The sequence below is a fragment of the Canis lupus genome, chromosome 31 (genome assembly GCF_003254725.2).
Source record: "Canis lupus dingo isolate Sandy chromosome 31, ASM325472v2, whole genome shotgun sequence".
NCBI classification, from domain to species: Eukaryota; Metazoa; Chordata; class Mammalia; order Carnivora; family Canidae; genus Canis; species Canis lupus.
This window is the reverse complement of record NC_064273.1, coordinates 31,152,229-31,170,769: the sequence shown is the minus strand read 5'-3', so window position 1 is coordinate 31,170,769 and position 18,541 is coordinate 31,152,229. Positions and strand designations below refer to the sequence as shown.

Here is an 18,541-nt window from a genome sequence, read left to right as displayed (position 1 = left end):
GTAGTTCCTGTTCACCTTCTTTCTGGCCTCATATTGCTGTCTCCCATCACTCTCCTGACTTAGCATTTACTCCAGGAGAGCATGCTACTCCCTTAATTAGGTCACAGTCTCCAAAGTCTTTCCCTTCCTTTGCAGAGATTTTTCTCTGCCTGGAAAACCCCTGCCAGACTTTTCAACACAATAACATCAACCTAGACTCGTCTCAATCACCACTTTCTCCAAGAAGTTTTTTCTGATGCTTCCAACTTGTAGTATATAACTCCTCTCCAGACAGAGTTCTGGATCTTACCATCTTTTTATTCTGAGCATTAAGCATGGCAAATCATACCAGTTACCTGACACTAATTATTTAGTAACTGTTTACTGAAGCCACAGAATGCAAATACTATGCCCAGTCCATCACGTGGTAAAGAAATACAGTAAGAGTTGGCTCCAAAAGCCTACTTTCACAAAGTTAACCTTAACCAGAAATTATATACACCACAAATTTAAGTGGTTGGAAAAATGGGCTGTGTATCCTAAGTCAGATTCATAAATGATAAAGGAAAAAAATAATTTACATTCTGTTGCAGATATACTGTTATTTTGAATCCCTAAGCACTTGAGAAACAAAGCTTATCACCAAAAATGCAATTCCATTTATCAGTGACATTGAGTAACTTTTTTATTTTTACTTAAAGATTTTATTTATTTATTCATGAGAGACAGGGGGGTGGGGGCAGGCAGAGACACAGGCAGAGGGAGAAGCAGGCTCCATGCAGGGAGCCTGATATGGGACTCGATCCCGGGTCTCCAGGATCACGCCCTGGGCTGAAGGCGGTGCTAAACCGCTGAGCCATCCAGGCTGCCCGACATTGAATAACTTTAATTACAGAATATTTCTGATGCACATTACTAGTCTAATTATAAATTAAATTAGCATTTTAAATAAGTTATTGACACCTCATATCATAGTTGCCAGATTCTATATTTAGCTTTTGACTAAAATTAGTGGTTACCAGGAGGAGCCCAACAAAGTTCGCTTATTCTTGCAAAAATGCTATATTCTGGGCTCGTGTCATGTAAAATATATAACAGAGTTACAACTCCTATTGAGTAACATTCAAGAAAAACACACACTATTATACTGTGTAGAGCTTATATCATTCTATAACGAATTTAGAATGAAAAAAAGATAAACAGAAAAGAAAAAAGAAAACCATAAACCTGGAAAACAAAATATGCCTAGACTTCAATAAAACTTTTAACAAACTTGATTTGCAGAACTTACCACTGAATTCTTAACACATACACCCCTAAAAAGCCGTTCTGCGAAAACATGTATAGGATGAACAGACTAGTATAGTGCACAATGATCATCATCCTGACTTGAATTCTACAATAGTGCAAGTAGTTTAGGAGGAAGGCTCTAATAATATATTTTGGAATTAATTCCAGAGAAGTAAATTACCTATATGATCCTGTTTTTCTGGCTACTGAGTCAGGACTAATAAAACTAGCCAATTTCATCCCAGAAATAATCAGGGATCCATATTCAAATGCAATCAAAAGAAATGCCTGGGTGGCTCAGTGGTTGAGTGTCTGCCTTCAGCTCAGATCGTGATCCCGAGGTCCTGAGATCAAGTCCTGCATAGGGTCCTCGGCAGGGAGCCTGCTTCTCCCTCTGCCTATGTCTCTGCCTCTGTGTCTCTCTCATGAATAAATAAAATATTTAAAACAAAACAAAAATGCAGTCAAAAGATCTGCATCTGGATCTAAGATACATACTCATTGTAGGTCTAGGGCAAGTTAACTTCTTAGCCCCAATTTCACCCTCTGTAAAACAAAAACAAAATATTCTGTCCCTCTCATAGGATTATTTGGATCAAATGGGAAATATAAAAGCACTCTAAGTTCAAGTGCCATTACCAACATTATTAAACACACTGACATTTATTTATTTATTTTTAAAGGTTTTATTTATTTATCCATGAGAGATAGAGAGAGAGAGAGAGAGAGGCAGAGACATAGGCAGAGGGAGAAGCAGGCTCCATGCAGGGAGCCTGACATGGGACTCGATCCCGGGTCAGGCCCTGGGCTGAAGGTGGCGCTAAACTGCCGAGCCACCCGGGGTGTGCCCCACACTGACATTTAAAAGTTATTAAGCAAAGCATATTATTTCACATTTGACACAATAACATGGTATTTTAACTTTTATAAGATACAAACATTTTCAGATATAAAACTTACCCTTAACTGACATCCAACTTTTTCATAAGCTTTGATGAGTCTATTCCGGTGATACATCATTATCCCATAATGGTCTTTATTTCTGCAGTTGAATCCAAAAGTAATTCTCACAGTTTTAGTCTTAAATGTTAAGGAAAATTCTGAACACTCCCCACAAACCACTCCCCACAAACCAATCTTTCCAAGTCGTTTCTTAATGAACCCAAAAGTGTATAAAAAAGGGCCAAGTTGGAGAGGATTTAGACTCCGTATCAGGATAAAAGGAGAAAGGGGAAGAGGAATCGCTTTATTAATGTATCTTTATACAGATTCATAAAAAGGAAAATAAAGGATACTAAAAATTTGGGTCGATAAACATCACGTTCAATGTAGGCAAGACTCTTTGAAACCAGCTGTGTCTTCACTTTCTGTCCACGTAAGATGATCTGCATTCTCGGCTTTAGGTATAATATACTGCAGTAAGCCTGCCAAGACACATAATAGTATCTGTCCTTCCCAAATAATTACCTACAAATTTGTTCAGCATTACTGATATGTGTATTTAAAAAGAAACTTAACTACTTTGCTTTGATAAAGAACCCATGAACTCTTCAACAATATAGACTATATATAAAACTGTTATTAGTTAATATTTGATTGCTTTTTATTTTTTAGAATTTTATTTATTTGAACGAGAGAGAGAGATACTAGGAACAAGTGAGTGCGCATGAGTAGAGGGAGAGGCTGAAAGGGAAGCAGATCCCCCATTGAGCAGAAAGCCCAACCTGAGGCTCCATCCCAGCAGCCTGAGATCATGACCCAAGCCAAAGGCAGACGCTTAACCAACTGAAACACACCCAGGTTCCCTGACTGCTTTTCTTTAAAAATAAACTTGATATACTATAGCCAGTAAAATGGTTTGCAGAAAACAATCCATTGACCTATATAGATGTTATGTTAAATTATAAATAAAACTTTTTTATTTATTTTTTTTTTAAATAAAACTTTTTTAAAAGTTACAAGACAGCATATGTGGTATGATCTCATTTTAATTTTTTAAAAATATACATATATACAAAAAAGGACTACATTTTCTGACTCTTCTGTCAAATACATATATTGCTATTGCAGTTTAAAAGTAATGATAAATTTTATTTAGGCAAAAATAACAAGCAAAATCCAATACAGATAAAAGGGTCTATTACATGTCTGACAAGGTAAATATTAACAATATACCAACACTTAAGCCAAGTAGACGAGTTCAGTATTTCTTAAAAATTGAACTGTAACAATCAGTACTAATCTTAAATGTGTTTTCAATTCTGAAAGTACGAAAGTTTAGATACTGGAGTGCCAGGGTGGCTCAATCATTTAAGCAGCCAACTCTTGATTTCGGCTCAAGTCATCATCTCAGGGTCCTGGGAGTGAGGCAAGCTTAGGAGTCTGCTTGGGATTCTCTCTTTCCCTCTACCCCTCCCTCCACGTGTATATGCACTCTCTCTTAAATAAATAAGTCTTTAAAAAAAAAAAAAAAAAAAGGAAAGAAGGTTTAGACACTTTACAATCTTGACTGAAATCTGCATCCTAAAACATGTTAAAATATATCATTCTTTGCCTGCCTCCAAGCTTTGTCTCTAAGGAAATAAACTGAATAACACAAAGCCAGATCAAAGTTTCAATACAGAACTAAAATTTGAACATTTCTCTTTTTTCCCCCAACTCCTGATTTCAAAATTAGTGATATTTTGTCATTTATAAAATTTATTAATGATATTTTAAAACATTTTATACTTTTATTTATTTTATTTATTTTATTAATGATATTTTAAAACATTTTTAAAAATTTGTATACTAAATCCACACTACCTGCTCTGCCTGCCTCTGGACCTGTTTCATAACTGAGCAAGACTTTCTAAACAACTAGGACATATTTAATAACACACTGGGGTATGTAACTGCTAGGGTCTCAAAAAGTTGTAAACGTATAAACATCACATGTATCCTCAGCCTGTGGTTATTAAATCATCTTAGCACAAAAATAAAGGGAAGTTAGTGTTATATGCCTTATCATAGTGACTAAGAAACGATATTCTTAGTATCATATCAACATTTTAAACTGAGTATTAATTTCTTCCATCTCAAAAATATTCCTAAGGTCAAATATCAGAGATATTTATTATAAAACTATTAATGTGTATCATCTGTAGTCTGTACATAATTTATCGGTTTAGAATATTAACTAAGATGTGTGTCCTAGAATATTTTAAACTAAAAAAAGAAATACTCTGAATTTGGGCTTTTTGCCTGAATTAATCAATACGGCTACCACAGAGGACATACTGATTCTGGTATTCCGAATTCAAATACTCTAACCACACACTGAAAGACTTGTAAGTGCTGTTAGATTTGGTGACTTTACAATTAAAAAACTGTTTTCTAAAATAATAATAAATAAATAAACAACTGTTTTCTGAACAAATAAAGCAACCAGTCTGCTCATTGGTTCCTGAGATACTTTTACTTAGCAATTACTGACAGTATTTATAACACTAGTGGATAGCAATAATTTCCATTATTTGATTATTTCTCTCACGTCCAGAAAGAGAGCTGAATACATACCCTCAGGGAATAGTCACTCTCAGGAGCAATTTGGTCCATCCTCTCTTGCTTCTTGTACCCTTTCTTCCCTGTTGTCTCATCTAAATCTTCAGGAATTCTGATGTCATATTTATCCTTATCAAAATCAAACTCTGTTGCACTTTTGTAGCTATAAAAACAATTTTTTGAAGGAGCTAAATTTTAACTTCACAGAAATATAAGCAAATATACTTACTTATTTAACAAAACAAAACACCTACCCATAGTAGGGGTCCTGGTTGGGGGAAGAGGGGAGACAAAAGCAAGGGAAAAACAAAAGAAAAGAAATATAGGAAGATGTGGGAAAACTGTATACATTCACACACTGCTGGCAGGATGTCAGCTGGTAAAGCCACTCTGAAAAACATTCTGGCAGTTTCTTAAAAAATGAAACTGGCAACTACCACATGACCCAGCAATTACACTCCTGGGCATTTATCTTAGAAAAAAGAAGATTCTATTCCCACCAAAACCTATACACAAATGTTTACAGCTCTATTTGTAAGAACTCAAAATGGTAAAATGTGCTTTAACTGGTAAATGGTTAAACAAATGATGGCCCATCTATGCGATATACTACCACTCTGCAAGGACAAGGAAGCAAATTACTGACACACACAAGAACCTAGATCAACCTCCAGGGAAATATGATGAATGAAAAAAGCCAATCCCAAAAACTTTCACACTGTAGGATTCTATTCATATAACATTCTTGAAATGACAAAGTTACAGAAATGGAGAACGTTGTAGAGGTTGTCAGGGATTAAGGAGGGAGTGGGTGTGGATATAAAAGGCCAACACAAGGGATCATGGATGTCCTCTCTCCATGAAAATGTCCTGTCTCTTGACTCTATCAATGTTGCTATCAACACTTACATACTATAGTTTTGCAAGATGCTGCCATTGGAGGAAACTGGATAAAGGGTATATGAGATTTGTGCGTATGAATCTATAGGTATCTCAAAATAAAAAGTGCAAATTAAAAAAGAGGAGTGAGGATGGGAGGGGCATGACAGCAAAAGCAAGAAAAAAGGGAATACAGATCAGAAAAGATTTAAAGTATTTTAGGCTCACCACTCAATTTATACTTTATTCCTATCATTCTTTTATCTAGATACCTCAACATTACGCATTCATCCCAAGTTTTTTAAAAAAAATCTTATTTGCAAATGATTTTATCCTCACAATGATAAAGGACTACAATCTTGAGCAATACAGAGGTCTCATTTACAATACTTTTCTCACCACCTATTAAACTATGCTTAGCTTTAAGTAATAGACAAATATTTCTCTTCCTAACTTACACAAGCTAGAGTTTATTGGCTGAGATATTTTCTTCTCCTTTCTTTTTGAGAATAGAATAAAAAAGAGAATTGAGGGATCCCTGGGTGGCGCAGCGGTTTGGCGCCTGCCTTTGGCCCAGGGCGCGATCCTGGAGGCCCGGGATCGAATCCTATGTCGGGCTGCCGGTGCATGGAGCCTGCTTCTCCCTCTGCCTATGTCTCTGCCTCTCTCTCTCTCTATGTGTGTGACTATCATAAATAAATAAAAATAAAAAAAGAGAATTGAGCTCTATGAATACTGAATGGCAGGGCTAGGAAATTTAGTTTTAATAATATGAAATTATCTCTAATGGAAGCCAAAGCAGCTCAATAAAACACACTTGGAAAAGACAAATCATTACCTATGCCAAAAAATGAGTACCTTCCAATATATTTCTACTCTGTGTAACAATGGATAAATGTAAGAAAACCACTCCTGCACAAGCAATTTCCTTCCCAAATGCAAAACTACTCGCTGAGCTCTACATTTACCTTCTAAGGTTCCAAATGATGATCCTTGTCCCCTTCTTACCCATAATAGCATCAAGTTCTGCCAGTAATTTCTGTTCCGTAGAAAATAGAGAATGTTCCAGAATCGCTGCAAGGCTTGCTTTTGATTCTGCTAAATTTATCATCTGTCGTATATCATAAGTTAAAGACTCAGACCAAAAACATATTTTTCACAGTTACAATATGAAAACTCAAACTTAAATAACAGATAACTATTTCCTAAGTTTTAAAACTGCAATTTGATTTCAGATGAACACCAAGAAAGATGAATTATGAGCAAGTTCATTATGATTCCTAATTAATTTAATGGTTCCTAATATCTGAAATATTATATCTGAAAGTTTTTATAAGAAACACAGAAGACATCTTTCTAAAGATACTTTGCTTTCTCATAGTCATTAGGGAAAATTTCAAGGCAGACCACATATCTCATTAGACATAATACAACTGAAATTAAGGGGAGAGCTACAGGAAACTAACATAGAAAGCAACCATCCTAATGGCAAAATGCCAAGGGAAGGGAGAAAGGGAGAAAGGCTTAGCCTCAGATATAAGAGGCAATGGGTAGGAACAAGCACTATCACGGAAACTATGATTAAAAAAACAGAATCTGGAGGAGGCTAAAGGAGGGAATGATTCAGAGTATCTTCAGAGTTTCTCCAGTTTCTATTTTTAAATCAAAAGGATATGGTGTTTGTTGAACGCCACTATTGGGACAACAACATGTTCTGCTTTTATGACTTCCAAGTAGGTCTGAGACAAGAAGCCCACACTCATGCTTTCTCCATTTTTGGTAAACACGATTGCATCTTTACCCAAACGCATAGAACCTGACTTGAAGCCATTCCCATACAATCCAACTGGGACATGACCGTTCATGGTGACTTTGTCACTGAAGCCAAAGCTAAAAATAAAAAAAATAAATAAAAAAAAAGATTTAAAAAATAAATACACATAGTCTTCATTTCTTAAATTCACAAATTATAATATTAAGTAGAAAGACTGGGTATAAATATTAACCTCATCCTCTCTAGTTTTGTAATCATAGGCAAATCACTTTTAATCTATTTTGATGTGTTTCCCCATCTCTGAAATGAAAAATAAATCTGTATCGTAAGGTTTAAGAATTGCTAAAACAGGAGCTCGTTGCCTGGTACATCCTGCCTAAACAACTGAGATCTCATTTGGACTCCTGGGACCCCTGAGATTTCACCTCGTGAAATTTCTTCTAAATGTGAACAACTCCCTTCAAATCAGGAGCCTACTGTGGTATGATTAGATTACTAATGGCATCAACTGGAGTTTTGGGAAGCATAACAAGTATTTAAGGGACAGTAGAAAGGGCTATGCTGCCACATTTTCTCTACCCTGTACCTGTATCAGGTACCATACTTTCCTTTCCAGGCACATCTGGCTTCATGCTGACATCCTACTCTGTGACTGTAGAGCCCAAGGCTTTATGCCTATTTTATCCTGCTACTTTCCTTATCCTCTGAATCCCTTTAAAATTACTCCCCACCAAAAGTATTTTATTGGAAATACTGGTTAAAACTATGCAACACTAGAGTATTAATAACTGTTATCAGTGTGCTACAACTCTTAAAGGAATGGCGGAAATTTAGATAAGTCAGTCATGGTGGGGTGAGAATGGCAGGGATTGTCTAATAATCAAACAGCAGTAGGAAATGATGGGAAGAGAAGAGAGCACACTGTGTGTACAGCAAATCATGTTTACAAAATAAAAAGTACAGGCAATAAGTATGATACGTGAAACCCCTAAATGGGGTAAAACCAATGTTTTTATTTTTACATACCTTAGCATTTTATGTAATTTATCTGAAGTCATACCATTCCCATTATCAGTGAATGTCAAGCATATATGGTCATTTATCACCGTTTTGTCAATCCATATCTGTTTAGCATTCACATCAGGATCATAAGCATTATCTACGAAACAAAAGTTTTGAGAAATTTTGATTTCGCATTTTAAAGAGCAATTAGTTCAGTATAATCCTTAACAAGCAACGTATTTTTTAAAAATTGAAATAAAAATTGAAATGTTTAGGAACTCTACGATTTGAAAACATGAACTAAACTGTACCTTGATATATACATCATTCACTGATCATTACAAAATTAGCTCTTTCCAAAGCCCTCCATTTGTCACACTGGTTCCCACTATACTGAAAAAGTACAAACAAGAACAATCACTGTACCAAACAGATGACCAAGACAGGGAGGTAGGTCTTCTGCCCAAAGACCCAGCCTGGCTATCAAGAGACAACCTGAGAGCTGAGTTTCAACTGGCACTCCAAGTGCCACTATAACTGGCACACAGAGGGAACACAATGCGGATACTGAATAAATGAGAAAGCAGAATGTCTCCTGCAAGGCTGGATACATAGAAGGTTTACCTTCTACACAGTTCAAATTGTGGCCCTTTCCAATCTAAGCAAAGTTTCTGGTGGCTTTTACACTTCTATGAGGTCTGTACAGATCCCCATTTAACACTCTTGTTAGCTTCCTTGTTTGTCTCAGAATAGGTTAAATAGGAAGGAATACATTAAAACAATAAAAACAAAAAACCAAGGAAAAGTGAAAACAATGTCAACAGAAGCAGTAATAACATCAGCTTGTGAACTACCTAAGTTCCACCTGAGTATCCTTAACTGACTAAAAACACTTTTTTTAAGTCTTTATGACTAAACATAAGTAATGGTTCTCACACTATCCTTTCATAAGGTTGCCTAGAATTAAAAGCATCTTTTTATTTTTATTTTTTAATTTATTTATGATAGGCACACAGTGAGAGAGAGAGAGGCAGAGACACAGGCAGAGGAAGAAGCAGGCTCCATGCACCGGGAGCTTGACGTGGGATTCAATCCCGGATCTCCAGGATCGCGCCCTGGGCCAAAGGCAGGCGCTAAGCCGCTGCGCCACCCAGGGATCCCTAAAAGCATCTTTTTAATCAACTGCTTCAGGAAAAATGGTGTTTCACTTAAATCTGATAGCAACAAGAGCACCCTGGTCTCCAGCTGCCCTAATCCAGAGCCGGACAATCACCACACACGCAGGAACAATCCCAGGTCGAGTGGCTCCTCTGGGCTGTCATAAACAAACAATGGCTCTGAATGGCTGCACTGTTCTATCCATTTAACAGGTTTTTAAGAAACTAGCTGAACAGCACATGTTAGCTGGGAGACTTTGGAAAATCTAACTATGCCAAAGAAAAGGGTGCTCAAGAGTTCCTTTTCTTCTACTGTACATCTAAGATAGAACTGTTTCTTGACAAAGAATCTAAAGTATTTCTAAGAATTATGAAGAATAGTGCTCGCTTCGGCAGCACATATACTAGAATTATGAAGAATATACTTTCCTTTATTACCTGTTTCTCAAACACATGCTTAAAAAAAATTCAGGTGCCAGGGAGCCTCAGTCAGTTAAATGGCTGACTGTTGGTTCAGGTCAAGATCTCAGAATCCTGGAACTGAGCCCCACTCTGGCTCCATGTTCAGCGGGAGTCTGCTTCCTCTCTCTCTGTCCCTCTCCCTGCTCTCCTTCTCTCTTTCAAATAAATAAATATTAAAAAAACAAAATTCACATGCTTGAATTTTCCAGAGGGAAAAATATCATAACCCATAATGCAAATGTGATCACAACTTTCCTCTTCTCATGTTCACTAAAACACTATTAAAATAGAATTCTATACCTAATAATTCTATTGGAGGAAACAAAAATGTATTATCTCAAATTTAATTTAACATTAATTCCCCTACTTGCTAACATCAGAAAAACAAACCCATTGTTACGTACCTGTACTTTCCAATTTTAAAAAACATAATTTCCATTTTTGCAATAGATCAAATTCTTTTATAATCAAAATAAAAGTTTTATGAATTTTGCAAAATAATAGTACAGAGAAGGCTGAGCAGCAATTAATTTGACATCCATTTGAATAGCTATTATACACTAGATAACCTTTACCAGTGGTATCATTCAAGATACAACTGTTTTATTAAACAGTATATTTGCATATTATTTTTCAATGAAAAGTTTTTTAAAACTTCAATTGCAAGCAATAGATTATACATGAAATGTCAGTTTTACATACCTATTAATTCAGCAACTGCACTGAACGGCCAAGTGTGACTAGTAGAATTTGTATGTAAGAACTTCGGGCAAAGCTGAAAAAAACCAATGATTCATGTAAATTGATTCAGGTCCTACTTTTGAGAAGAGAAACCAATATTATTTTCTGTCCCTATATTAAACAACACTGGGACACCTGGCTGGCTTGGTCGGTAGAGCCTGTGACTCTTGATCTCGGGGTTGTGAGCTCAAGCCCCACGGTGGGTGTGGACATTACTTAAAAATAAAATCTTAAAAGATAATAAAAATAATAAAAACAAACAACACTGAGACCAAGCATAAGATAATAGCTGCTTCAGGATATACCTAGAAGATATAACCTAGAAGATAAAATTCTTGGAAGGCTGTACTCATCAACGAAATAGTTTACTTAACCAAGATCGCTTCAAAACCCTTGTCTCTCTGGATCCATCAATCTAAAGCCATGATATATCCTAAATCAGAAAGTTACCCACCCTGCAAGGCCTACCCTCAAAATTACCGTGAGACACAACGAAGATTTTGCCAAGGGGGTGTTTTCTCCTGGTGCATCAGGCTTAATAAACTTAGCTTGGCTTATTAATCAACGGCTTTTCTAGAGGTCTCTTGGAAAATCATTATTTGATACTTTTTATATAAATTACTCCAAGCTCATTATAGTTAAACCTTGGCAGTGGAGTAATATACACCTATCAAACCTTTACATAATATCATATAAAAATTCAAATCCAATTATTTTAGGCTGATTTTATTCACAGTAATATACTATGGAAGACTATGCTAACCAACCTCATGCTATAGGAAACTCTAAATTCCTAAGTAATACAGATATTAAATGTATAAAAATGTAGAAGTGGCTTTCAAAGGCTGACACTTGAAAATTTCCATTGCAGAGGATTTCTATTTAATGGGGATTTTGTGTCTGTTTTGAACAGATTATCTTACACTTAAGGGAAAATAACAGAAGAGGCGCTTTAAGTATTTAATGTGAAGAGCTCTGGAAATGTGAGGAGATTATTAATCAAGCCAAGTGTTTGTAGTGCTACGCTGCTGCCACAAGGTGTCAGAAAGAGGTCTACTATTCCTCTGTCCACACTTGATTTTAGACAATTGCCAAGCATTCATTCACCAGCAGACTGAAGTACATGTGTGAAAAATGGAATTCTGTGGAAGAACAGTCTTAAAACTGGAGTACGGCACATATTCGTGCAATACAGAGTATAGGTAGTTCAGCCTTTCTACAGCATACATTACATTTGTGTGTTTGTTTTTAATAAAAATCAATTTCCAGGTCTTCATCTTGCACAAGAGGCCTTTTTCAAATTAATCTGAGACTCTGCCAGGGGCCAGCCATCAGGAGGCTCTATATGTCCCAGGCCTCTCCCTTTGCAAAATTATCACACTACCATTTATAGAAGAACGACATACTCCTCACATGTTACAAATTTTACAGTGGGGCATGGCTTTGGAGTGTGAAACCTCTGGCTATCAAAGAAGATACCCTTAGAGTTACCGGTCTTTGCTCTATTTTATGCACTTACATTAGGTGTGAAATCTGAAACTAGAAAAGGGGTTATTTTGAATTTTGGATGTATGGCAGAATGTGGTAGTGGGAATGTCAATTTTCACTTAATGTCCTCATCCTTTACATCAATCCCAAATTGACATGGTACACATTATCCTTGAGCAAGAGCCCCAGAAGAGCAAAGCAAAGAAAGCATCAGTAAGAAAGAACTGAATGGTAAGCAATGGCTTTTTCACTTTTCTGATTTCTCATCTCCAGAACATGTCATTCATTAGCTGGAGAGGGAAAAAAAAAAACACCCTGGAACAGACGAAGAAGTAATACACACAAACACATGCATGCGAAGCAGAGTATGTTTAACTAGTGTATGACCCTGAGCAAGAAGCTTAACCTCTGTGCCTCAAGTTCTGTCATCTATTAAAATGAGGATGATAATCCTATTAGCTTATCAGGATATTAAGAATATTAAATGAGTTAATATTTGTAAATGCTTAGAAGACCAACCAGAACATAAGAAGCATTGTATTTTTTTTTTAAGTATTCCTTAAAGGCACAACTGAGCTCATATAAAAATAAAAAATAAGGAAAATCTTTAAGGGCTTTGAATAAAGGAGGAATTAAAAACAAAAAAGATTTGAAAATGAGGATGTAATGAATGAGGGCTTAACTGGAAAACAAAGGTTTTGGTTTTAACGGTGATTCAAGAATAGAAGATTTGGAAGTAACTGCCCCTCCTCACTCCCCTTCCTCCTCAATAAAAAGTTGGGGGCAGCAGGAATCTGTCTAACAAAAGCTTGTCCGTTTTGGTCTGGATGCTTTAAAAAAAAAAAAAAAGTCTAATAGGAAGTTCTACAAAAAGGGACATGCCTTTACTTGGGTTAAGTGTTTCAATTTGTATCACCTACAGAACCACTATGAAGACACAGCCTCAGCCAGGTGGCATAAGATTCCCCTAAGTCCTTATTTGGGAGAATATTTGAGTACAAAACCTAAAGTAACATTTAAGGGAACAATCAATCCACCAGGAAAAAAATGTTAGAAGACAAGATACAGTAGTAGTATTAGATATCACTCCCCATCCCCAAACATTAGGAAACACACACAATGAAATGCTCTGAAGATTACACAGATTTTTTTAAAGAATTAATATAACTTTTAGAATCAACAGTCACAAATTTTACAGTTAAATACAAAACTTTTTGGAAGCCCAAACATATAGAGAGTGTTTACCAGTGTTTCTGCCTGAAACTGCTCTGTAATGAAGGAAAAAAAAAAAAAAACAAAACAAAAAAGGGGGAGGGGGCGAGTAGAATAAAACAAGAAGAACAAAAACAATCAGAGAAATGAGGATAATAGTAGATAAAACACTCAGTAGTTTGGAAATTGGAAAGCACAGACAGTGACAACTGATTTAATAGCCTGTAAAGAACTGAATCTGAAACCTATACAAGATGAGAAACAAAACAAGCAGCAGACCAGGAACCCCGGCAGAACTCCAGAAAGCCTTAGGAATTACACTTCTGTGCCTCTGAAGTCCAAGGTACTAGAGATTGTATGAAAACAAGATAGCTTTCAAGTCTTTAAAGAAGATTCCCCCCCAATTCCTTCTTTCACCCTACAACTACTCTAGGCAACCCCACAGAAAACTGGAGATCTGTTCTCTGGAGGAAGTGATGATAGCAGGCTCAGAGACAACGAAAACAGGTGGGTTTGAAACCGAGTCAGCAAATAGCCAGGAAAGAAACCCTCACATAAATGGCCAAATCATTTTCCACAAGGGTGTAAAGACTGTTCAATAGGAAAAAGATAGTCTTTTCGATAAGTAGTGCTGGGAAAGCTAGATAACCTTATGCAAAAGACTCAAGTTGTACCCTTACCTCACACCATATAGAGAAAAAAAGAACACCTTAAAATGGATCAAAGAGCTAACATAAAGAAAACTATAAAACTCTTAAGTACAGGTGAAAAGTTTCAGGACACTGGATTCCGCAATGATTTCTTGGATGTGACACCAAAATCACAGGAAACAAACAAAAATAAATTGTACTGCATCAAAATTTAAAACTTCTACAACACATTAAAGGATACAACTGGGGGTGCTTGACTGGCTCAGTCAGTTGACCGTCTGCCTTTGGCTCAGGTCATGATCCCAGGGTCCGAGAGGACGGAGCCAGGAGTCAGGCCCCCCTGCTCAGTGGGGAGTCGGCCTCTGCTTCTCCCTCTCTTTGCTCCTCCCCCATCCCCACCCCCACTTGTGCTCACTTTCAAATTAATCAATCAATCTTTAGAAAAAAGACAAAGGCTACAACCAACCGAATGAAAAAGCAATCTATGAAATGGGAAAAAACATCTGCAAATCAAGTATCTGATGAGAAGTTAATATCCAGAACATATAAAGAACTCCTACACAAATCACAACAAAGACTAAAAACCTAATTAATTGGTAGGCAAAGGACACGGATATTTCTCCAAGGATTATATACAAATGGCCACTAATAAAAGAAAAGATCCTCAACATCACTAATCATTAGGGAAATACAAATCAAAAACACAATGAGATACCACCTCATACTTACTAGGATGATAACTATAAAATTAAACAGAATTGCCATTCGATCCAGCAGTTCTACTAAGAAATGAAAGGAGGATCTTGAAGAGATTTTCTGTACAGTTGTGTTCATACACCGTGTTTCACAACAGCCAAAAGGTGGAAGCCACATAAATATCCATCAATGAACAAATAAACAAAATGTGGTATATCCATACAAGGGAATAGTATTCGGCCTCAAAAAGAAAAGATCTCTTGACGTATTCTATAACTAGATGAACCATCCTGAGGACATTATGCTAAGTGAAATAAGCCCGTCACAAGAAGACAATTCATCATTACACTTATGTAAGATACATCTACAGTAGCTAAATTCACAGTATAATGGTGGTTGCTAAGGGCTGTCAGAAGGGAGAATGGAGAACTGTGTTTTTTTTTTTTTAATAGGTATACAGTTTTATTCTGGCCAAGATGGAGTTTTGGAGACTGTACAACAATGTGAATGTATTTAACACTACTGACTTATATACTTAAAAATGGTCAAGATGGTAGATTTTATGTTAAGTGTATTTTACTTTACCACAATAATAAAGAGATAAATACCAAGTCAGCAAATTGAATGTAATACTCCCATCTGAGTTTTTTTTTTTTTTTTAAGATTTTATTTATTTATTCATGAAACAGAGAAGCAAAAAATATAGGCAGAGGGAGAAGCAGGCTCCCTGTTGGGGAGCCCTATGCGGGACTCGATTCCCAGGATCCCTCCCAGGATCATGACCTGAGCCAAAGACCTGAGCCAGACGCTCAATCACTGAGCCACCCAGGCATCCGTCTCCAACTGAGCTTTCAGAAGAGCAAGCAGTTTGAATTATACATGCCATGGGCAAGAGACTAGATGCAGAATTCCTCTCTGGAAAACTGAAAGATTTCTAAAAGTTCCATTTGATTCTTTTACATTTGTGCCAGGTCTTTCAGGACAGCATCTTATTTTTGTTGTTCTCACTTTTTAAAAATTACTTAAATGTTTTAAAGTTTTTTTTAAAGGTTTTAAATTCCAATTAGCACACTGTGTAATATTAGTTTCAGTTGTACAATATAGTGATACAACACTTCCATACAACACGTGGTGTTCATCATAAATTTTTACATTTTTAAACCTATTTTATTTTCTAACAATTCGATTCTTTAAGCTCTTACAAATACAGACATAGGGTGCCCCCAACAAAATATAACTGATTCCTTCCTATCTTATCACTCAACACTGAAGCCCACCAAAGGAGTTCTACTTATGTATGAACACCTTCCAGTCAGCTGTGTGTCTCACTTGGAAACGTAAGCAAGTTAACCATCTCCACACATTAGAGCCCATGTAAAATTAGGAGTCAAAAACAGAGAAAAAGGAACAAAGAATGTAGAGGCAATACACTGAGCAAAAGAAAATTTCAGAAATACTTTGATCAACATACCCAGTAATAACAAATATTGGAAAGGGGGGGGAGGGGGAGAGAGTGAGAGATATTTACTATTTATTTATATATATAGTATTTTATTTTATTTTTTAAGTAGGCTCCATACCCATCCTTCAGACTGGAAACTCGGGCACAGAGAGGAAGGAATTTGCCAAGGTCACATATCCCCTTGTCAATGAGGATTTGAACTCAGGCAGGTGACAGAGCCCAAGCTCTCCGGCACTAACCTACTGTGCTGGCCAAGGGAGTCAACTCTGTAAGAGGAATATGTGGGATGGAGACACAACGAAAAGGGGAAGGATATTTCCAGAATGATGATAAAGGAAGTCCCCAAAACACAAGTGAGCCAACAAAACTGACAAAATATTGGGTGTGCTTGAGAACATCTGGAAAAGATTTTCCAGTTCTGTGAAAGTTTGGACAGAAGAGCAAATTTAAGCAATTAACTTCAGAAAAACAAAAAGCTATGCAGCAAAGAAAATGCAATCAAGTTCTGGTTGGCTCATTTGTGGATAATGGTAAGAATGATAAATCATACAGTAATTCAATGAAGAAGAGATAAAAATGCATTGGAAAGATGGGAGAAGGTGAAGAGTGGGCATGTGTCAGTTAAACCCACAACAGGACTACTGGAAAACAACAAAACGGTCCCAGCATTTTACTTCGAAATACGAAAGCAAAAATTGAAATGTTTTTATCACTCTACATTGTTCTTGGAACCCTTGCCCTCCTAAATTAAAAAAAAAAAAAAAAAAAAATGGCATACATTATAATGGTTCATTCCTTGTGTCTTACTGCCTTCTATGACTTTTGACAAATACAGAAAACTTATTAATTCCTAGACTTTCCTAATGAAAACATGTGAGAGCTACACCCAAACAGTGAGCATGGCTATATTCAACTGCAAATTATGGAAACTGAATGTCTATGTCGTGTAATTTTCATATGTTACAAAATGTTCTTTTGATTTTTTTTTTCCCCCAACCTTTTAAAAATCATTCTTAAGTTTATGGGCCATACAAAAACAGGTGGCAGGCTAGATTTGGCCCACGAGCTGTGGTTTGCCAAGTCCTGTCTTAAAGCAAAGAGATGGGTGGGAGATACAGTACAGAAGCTGCAGATGGGAGATTTCCATCAATGAGGTTCCAACAGCCCATGTTACCCAGGAAAGAAATATTTAGCACATAGACAGCTGCTTCACCCAGACAGCAAGCTAACAACAATGCCCATCTTTTAACACAGCTCGGACCCTTATCTTTGCTCCCTTTATCACCTATATCTTGAAGAACCCGACAGCAGCATTGGAGGGGCCAGGTGAAGGAGCAGAGAATCCAAGTGCAGAAACAGGACCAAACCAGTTTGTTCACTCCTTTTCCCTACTCCAGGACTCTGGTGTCCAGAGTGTGGCCCAATCGGACGGGGGGGGGGGGGGGGGCGCCTGGGCATTAAACCGAATAAAAGAGATTTTTGCCTTAGAGGAGGTCAGACTTTACAATACCTGAGGCTACCTGGAAAGCATTACATCTGCCCAGACTCCCCCAAGCGTGGAAGAGAACCATCAGTATTTAAAGCCAACGGTTAAGAAAAGAATAAAGTTGTCCTCTATATTCAAACTACTAAATACTCACTCAATAAGCCAGTTATGTAACAAAGGACCTTTATTCAGTACAGCTTAGAGAAGGTTTATCGGTCAATAAAGATCTAAGAGAAAATAGAAAAAAGTGGGCAAAGGACACGAATAGATTAAAAAAAAAAAAAAAGAGTTAAATGTGAATAACTTCCAAGGAAATGCAAAAAATACGCCCTGACACATTTCACATTCATCCTACAGGAAAACGGCTAAAAGTGCAACAACACTACCAGGTGTGGAAGAAGTCACAGGGCAATGCACCATTTTTTAAAGCGACGGTATCCCCACCGGATGGTTCCATTTTTAACGATTCTCCGGCGGGGGCTCCGGGGTTAACCCCGAACCCCCGGAGGAAGACGAGGTCAGCACTTCTGCATGAACCGCCAGCAACTTGCTTAAAGGATAATCAGGTGCGAAGGCCACGCCCACGTTTTCCGAGGTGGGGTTGTAACTCCTCGAAGTGCGACGTTAAGACTCGTGCACACTAGGAAGGCGGGCGGGGGGCGGGGGGGCCTCCAAGGGCGCCCCGGGGCAGACCCCACGGGGGAGCCCGGGCCTCGCCGG

At 37.2% G+C, this 18,541-nt stretch overlaps 1 protein-coding gene across 3 annotated transcripts in view; it reads right to left on the bottom strand.

Moving 5' to 3' along the window:
- The window catches only part of MORC3 (MORC family CW-type zinc finger 3), a 40,162-nt gene that overhangs the window by 20,962 nt on the left and 659 nt on the right, over positions 1–18,541 (bottom strand). Inside the window, exons 1-8 of one of the 3 annotated variants that reach the window (XM_049104515.1) lie at positions 18,208–18,446; positions 10,789–10,861; positions 8,492–8,624; positions 7,368–7,581; positions 6,660–6,808; positions 4,828–4,975; positions 2,565–2,693; positions 2,230–2,349 (exon numbers count right to left, since the gene is read on the bottom strand). In XM_049104515.1, coding sequence (XP_048960472.1) covers positions 2,230–2,349; positions 2,565–2,693; positions 4,828–4,975; positions 6,660–6,808; positions 7,368–7,581; positions 8,492–8,523 — 792 coding nt within the window. In that variant the 5' untranslated portion in view covers positions 8,524–8,624; positions 10,789–10,861; positions 18,208–18,446. Of the gene's footprint in view, positions 1–2,229; positions 2,350–2,564; positions 2,694–4,827; positions 4,976–6,659; positions 6,809–7,367; positions 7,582–8,491; positions 8,625–10,788; positions 10,862–18,207; positions 18,447–18,541 lie in introns of those variants that run through there. The other 2 variants (XM_049104514.1, XM_049104513.1) reach the window with 2 other exon arrangements.